Source organism: Sinocyclocheilus rhinocerous, unplaced genomic scaffold (genome assembly GCF_001515625.1).
Source record: "Sinocyclocheilus rhinocerous isolate Xijiao unplaced genomic scaffold, SAMN03320098_v1.1 scaffold106, whole genome shotgun sequence".
Classification (NCBI taxonomy): Eukaryota; Metazoa; Chordata; class Actinopteri; order Cypriniformes; family Cyprinidae; genus Sinocyclocheilus; species Sinocyclocheilus rhinocerous.
Genome location: NW_015633181.1, coordinates 460,247 through 467,064, shown reverse-complemented (window position 1 = coordinate 467,064; position 6,818 = coordinate 460,247). Strand labels below are relative to the sequence as shown.

Here is a 6,818-nt window from a genome sequence, read left to right as displayed (position 1 = left end):
GCTTATTAGGCTATGTAGGCAATTAAAGGCTCATTATTATGATTTATATGGTTTATTAATAAAAGTGCGACTAATTGTCGACTAATGCTTAAAATGACCGACTACTAGTCGACCAGAATTTTTTTTAGTCGAGGGCAGCCCTAATGCATATTGACTAATTGTTTACGAGAAGCATACATATAAGAGGCTGACAATTGACTGAATAAATAGCCTACTTGTTTAATTAGTGACACTTAGACGGCATTTTAAAATCTTTATTTGAATGTGGCAATTAAACTTTTACTGCTATTTAGGAGAACTCTTAGTGGTAAGATAAAATGTTTTGTGAATACGGGCCCAGGTTTTCATTTAGAATGTCTCTGTATTTTGCTGTGTTCATCTTTCCCTCCATGACCAGTCCCTGCCTCTGACAAAAAAAAAAGTATGCCCATCACTGTGCTTTACAGTTGGGATGGCATTGCATATATAACAGTATACATATTTAACGTTAAAATTCTATAAATCATAGGACAATCCTGCATGCTTCAGGAGATGCCAGACATGAATGTGATAGAGGACGACTGAGAAAAAAGAGACTGCATGACATCACTTCAATGAAGTTTGAACAGTTAAACAGTGTAACTTCAACATAAATCCTGAAACATATTGTTTTCTTTCTTTCAATAATTACATTTAAAAATATCAAGTTGTGGCTGCAATTTCTGAGTAGTTTAAATTAAATTAATGGGACTTCTGAAGGCACTGTTTCATTTGAGAATCATAGTGATTCATATATAAACAGTGCTGCCACAGTAAAACACATCACCACAGACAGCTGTCTCAATTTAGAGAGTAAAATAAAACTCACCTTTAAAGCTCTTTATGTTTTTATATTCATAACCCACTTTTTAAATGCTTAAGAAAACTTAAGCTTCGATAACGCATAATCAGGACTTCATACATTTTAATCAAAGCTTCTGCTGATTTGAACTGTCCAGAGGCTATTGAATTCACCACTTCTCTAAATTCGTGGTGTTTTGAGTGGATACAGCTTCTCCAGATGAGCTACTGTTTCCAGTCTGCCATTGGTCAGACAAACCGTTAACATAATGAACATTGTCTAGTCTTTGAACAAAATGCAGCCATCTCCTTGGACACCTATTGTATACATACTGTATAAAGAAATTACAATCCAATGGGAAAAACACACACTCATAAACAACCTAATGACTCCCCAAACAACCTAATTCTCTCTAAATTAAGACAACATTGCCAAAGTGACTAATTTGTCAGTCTTATTAAAGCAATGATGAGAAACAAACAAATCAGGTCTAGTCTGTGTGAATGATTTCTGCTCTAATTAACCCCAGGCTGCTCTCATCTCATGAGGGTCAGGGTTAATGACCTTAGAGGAGACGCAATGTAAACACAACAATGCTTGTCCTCAGAGCAAGTTAAGTGATCTCCCCAAAGTCAAAAAGACGACATAATACTCTCAGAACTTCAGAAAATGAGATATAGAACCCCCACTCATTCACAAGAAGATTGATTCAGTTTGTAGGATTTTAAGAGGAATTTAAGAGCTCAGCTGAGGTCACCCTAAATTTGGTATTTATTTGTTCATTATCAAAGATCATTTTTATCAGATTGAGATGAGCTTTTCTCCTATAATAACTATTGAAATATTGAGAGTTGGCTGTGTGTGTGCACTTGGATGGGTTAAATGCATAAATTCCGAGTTTGGGGCACCATTCTTGGCTACACGTCACTTTAACTTTCACTTTTTCAATGTCAATGTACACCTGACAGTCCTCATCCTCAGAGCAAGTTAATTGATCTCCCTAAACTCAAGAACATCATCATAATCTCAGAACTTAAATGAGAGATAGAGCCCCCAGTCATTGACAAGAGGAAGATCTGAAATTTAAGAGGTCAGCGGTCGCCATAGACTTAGTATTTATTTGTTCATTAACAATGATCATTTCCTTCAGATGGAGATGAGCTTATAATTATTGAAATATATTTATTGAAATATTGAGAGTTGGCTGCAGCGATGTATGGCAATATTAAAATCAGATATAAATATTAATGAGATGTTGCATCAAACGTATCAAGTCGACTGCCAACTGGATTTGCTTTGACAGAAGCTCCGTGTTGACAGCAAACTGACAACAGCCTTCAGTATCTGTGAAAACCTTCAAATATCTTGTTGGGAAGTTGCTTTTGCCTCATGATTGATGAAAAAAATGTTGTTTGTTCAAGTGGCATCCACATCCATATTTCCACATTATGAAAGACAAACACTTGCATTTCATTATAGACCAAAGTATTAATTTACAAAAACAAACAAATAAACAAGCAAAATGAGATGTATAATGTATAAACAAATCAAATCAAATACTCAAGTGCAGGCAAAAAAGCAGTGGTGTTCGTGTAAGGCTCAATGCAGGTGTATTTGGAATGAAATACTAGCATACTACATGCTACACAGTATATACTGCTTACTATTTTTGAATGTTAGTGTGTGAAACGTGCATTATTGTCAGGAATTTAATTTAATTTAAAAGTTTCATAAATTATTATAATGTTATTATTATAATAAAGCTTCATGTGATAAAATTCAATTGATGATTGCCTGAAGGACAGCTTAAAAAACACTTTTACAGCTGTTTAAATGCTTAAGTCCTTTGCTTCAGGAACTGTTTTTTGCGAGTGTTCTGGTAAGTGATCGTGCACTCCTTAAACTTCTGAACCTCAGTCTGACACTTCCCTATATAAATGTGTGTGTGTGTGGTTCTGGTATTTTCTATATTATGGGGTCCAAATGTCCCATAATACCAGTGTGTGTGTGTACAATTACACTATAATGAAGTGTCCAAATCCCAAATGAAAGTTTCTTTTTTCTTTTCTTCACACTTGAGTGTAGCAAAATTACCACGTTTAGTATTTCAATAAACCTGCTTTTGCAGGTTATGAATGTTTCAGGAGTTTAAGGTTTCATAACTTGTCTAGCCATGTCATTTCATATCACTGACAGGAAATGTGTGATGCAAGTAAAAAGGCAAGTGTAATTACAACTGTCACCCACTAGATTGCAGTGTTATAAAAGACAGTTGCAATGGGCTGTGTTGTTAACTGTGTACATGGTAGCTAGGTTCTAAACAAGTTACTAACTGGACATTAGCTGGTAAACCATCTTGGATTAGCAGCAAATCAGTTATCAGCTGGTAAACCCATTGAAGATTGTTGGACTGTATTCTTTATTTTTATTTTTATTTTTTACATGGTAACTAGTCACCCAGCTAATGACCAGTTTAGACCTTGTTCGAATAGGCAGGCCTGCAAGTAAACCTGGCACCATCTTTGCACTTTGCAGACCAAGCAGCTTTTGATTTTTATAAAAGACACTTTGTGAATACATTTTGTGAATACAGAACATTGTTGTTTTATCACACTTAGTATATATTGTTTCTCTCCAACCAATCGTATATTATTTATTAACTTTGAGAATGACCATGCATGCATGAACACTTCATTGTTATTTCTTTTATTGTGCAACATACAGAGAGGTTGCACAATGAAAGAAAACATGCATTGTGTTCTTTATAATTAAATAGTACAAATTAGTATGTTAAAAGTATGTTAGTATTTACAAGATAACGGCAGAGAAAGATTTTGTTGAAAAACAATGCATTTTAATATAAACACAGTATAATACCTTCACAAAAGCATTACAGAAAGCCTCCAAGACAACATTATAAATATTCTCAGCACTTTACACCTGAACCACAGTTATGTTCTACATTAATGTACATTTCTTAGAGGATGAACAGACAGTCTCTGGGTTAACAAAGAATGAATCCTGCTTCGAATCTCTTTAGTTTTCAGTGAGTAGAGGATGGGATTCACACAAGGTGTGAGGAGGGATGACAGACACAAGCTCACCAGACCTACATTGGGGTTCCAAATAATTCCAAAAAATGTAAAACAGAAGATGATTACAATAGGAATGAAGAACAAGGCCACTAATATGAGGTGCTCTGTGCATGTGGCCAGCGCCTTATAACGGCTCTGATTATTTTTCATTCTGAATACAGCAGTCAGTATACCCATGTAGGTCAAGAAAATAAAAATCAAAGGTACAGTAATGAAGAGCATAGTTAAAGCAGTGGCATAGTTCCACTGAGGTGTCGTATCACCACAAGCAAGTACTAAAACAGGAGCATAATCACAAAAATAGCTGTGGACCTCAAGAGAGCCACAAAAAGACAGGGTTGGGATGGATGTAACAGCATAGAGAATTATAACAATAGAAAAGAACCAAACTGCACTGATTATATAAGTCATTCTGGTGTTTGTGTTAATAGAGTCCTGTCTTAAAGGGAAACAGATCGCAATGAACCTGTCATAAGAAAGAATACATAAGGAAAACGGTTCAAGGGATAAAAAAGTATAATAAGTGTACATTTGCACAAGGCACAGGTTGAATGGCACAAAATTGTCTAGAAGAATGTAAGTCTTGATCATGCCAGGCACAAGAGAGGTGCTGAGAACAAGATCAACCAAAGCCAGATTACCAACAGCCATGAACTTTGGGACATGCAGACGGTGGTCATAGAAAATGATGGTGATCAGAAATACATTGCACATGACTGTGATCACATAAATCACAGTGAGGAACATGAAATAGATATTACTGTAAGACATTGAACTCAAGGCAACAATGTAAAATCCTGCAGGCTGAATGATGGAGTTGCTGGCATTTTGCATGACCGTCTTTTTTTTACGACCCAGGTTCCTTGCAGCGTGCTTTGCTTTTAGTGAGTGAGAAACCAAATACCTGTGAAAAACAGTCACAAACAGTCTGTGCTTCACAAATCACCTTTAGCATCTGTGTTATTTGAGGACATACATCTTTATGACATTCAACCAGAAATATAACAATGAAAATCTACATTTAACACATTACAGTGATTGCATTGATGATCATTTACACATACATGGAAAAGTGTTGTAGAGGTTTGTGGATAACAAACCGCAGTTTTTGTCTCCGCTTCACAGTTCTGGATCACTGTGAATCCTGAATGTGAACTTGAGAACTTTTTGGGCAATATATTGGCCAGTTTTTCCTCCAGAGGTGTCATTAAACAGAAAAGAACCGCTGGTACTGTATCTAATAGTCTTGAGAGAAAAGACATTCATTTGTGATTTTTACTTCATTAATGTGAGATTAATGATGGTGTAACTAATTGCTATAAGTGTCACTAATTAGTCTGTTTATTTTTGTGTTCGTTTTTGTAACAACAACAAACCCCCCCCAGAGGGATAATTCAAAGGGGGCATTATGAACTAAATAACACTCATAGTGGGAAAATCATATAACAAAAACCTCAAATTGAAAGGGAAATGCTTTAGAAACATTAATTTTATAATATGAAGTTTCAATAAATAACATCTAAAAATGAACAAATATTATAAAACATAAGACAAAAATCCTGCATGCTTTAGGAGATACCAGATGTGCAAGACTGAGAAAAAGAGAATAACATAACACTACTGCACTTCAGCGATGTGTGAACACAGCTTTACAAGATATCAAGCTGTTGCTGTAATTTTGGAGTCATTTAAAACAAATGAATTTGAGATGCCTGAAGGCACTGTTTCATTTGGAAATAATAATGCTACATGAACAAACAGTGCTGCCAGAGTAAAGCACATCACCATAGACATCTGTCTTACTTTGAGTAATATTTAAAAAGCCATTTTCTGCCATTTTTAAAAATGTTTAAGGAAACTTAATTTGCTTTGATAACGCACAATCAGGACTTCATTCATTTTAATCAAAGCTTCCTCTGTATAAGGGATTTGAGCCACTCATTTAAGCAAGCCAAGTTTGTTTACCATTAACCATCAAGACTGGATGGGCAGGCGAACTTGTGAAATAATTTTCTTAATGTATTTCAGTTTCCAGTCTGACATTGGTCAGACAAACAGTAAACAGAATGTCATAATGACTTGTTATGTTGGGTACACACTGCACAATTTTTTTAAAAAGATTTATTTTTGGCATTTTTGCCTTTTATTAGAATAGGACAGTATATATTGACAGGAAACAAGTGGGAGAGAGAGGGGGGCAGGATTGGGAAAGGACCACGAGCCGGGACTCGGGTCGCCCACTGCCCACAAGGCCATCGGCGCAGACCACACTGCACGATTTCAGCACCGATTATCACTCGCCAACAGTTTTGTGGAAATCACTGACAAAAGCCCCAAGTCAGAGGCATATCAGCACTCGTTCATGTGAATGACAGTTGTGTAGTGCGTATTTTCAGAGACGCGTTTAGAGTGAAGCACAGATTTGCCGTTGATGCCCCTGAGATATTTAGGTGTCAGTACCGGTACCTTCTCCGACTCCTTTCTGCCACTCACCTGTGCGCTGTCACTGGACTCGTTCACTTGACCACATCTGGCAATCACATTGAGGAGATTCGGTTTCTCCTTGTTCACTCTCCCTCTCTGACTAATCTCACCTCCACGCTAAGGCGTTTCTATTGGTCAGAACCGGCTCAGGAGGCCTTTGAGAGATTAAAGGGCCGCTTTGTTTCAGCCCCTATCCTTAGGAATCTGGACCCGTCTCGCCAATTCGTACTGGAGGTGGATGCATCAGAGGTGGGAGTTGGGGCTATTTTGTCTCAGAGATCACCCGCTGACGACAAAATACACCCTTGCGCCTTTTTCTCTCATCGCCTTACCCCCTCGGAACGGAACTATGACATCGGGAATAAGGAGTTACTGGCTGTTAAGTTGGCGTTGGAGGAGTGGCGTCACTGGCTGGAGGG

At 37.0% G+C, this 6,818-nt stretch overlaps 1 protein-coding gene across 1 annotated transcript; it reads right to left on the bottom strand.

Moving 5' to 3' along the window:
• Positions 1–3,783: 3,783 nt before the first annotated feature.
• On the bottom strand, positions 3,784–4,812 carry LOC107743474 (olfactory receptor 10A4-like). Its single transcript, XM_016556695.1, has one exon. The coding sequence runs from the start codon at positions 4,747–4,749 to the stop codon at positions 3,784–3,786; it is 966 nt and encodes a 321-aa protein (XP_016412181.1). The 5' UTR covers positions 4,750–4,812.
• Between the last annotated feature and the right edge of the window lie 2,006 nt (positions 4,813–6,818).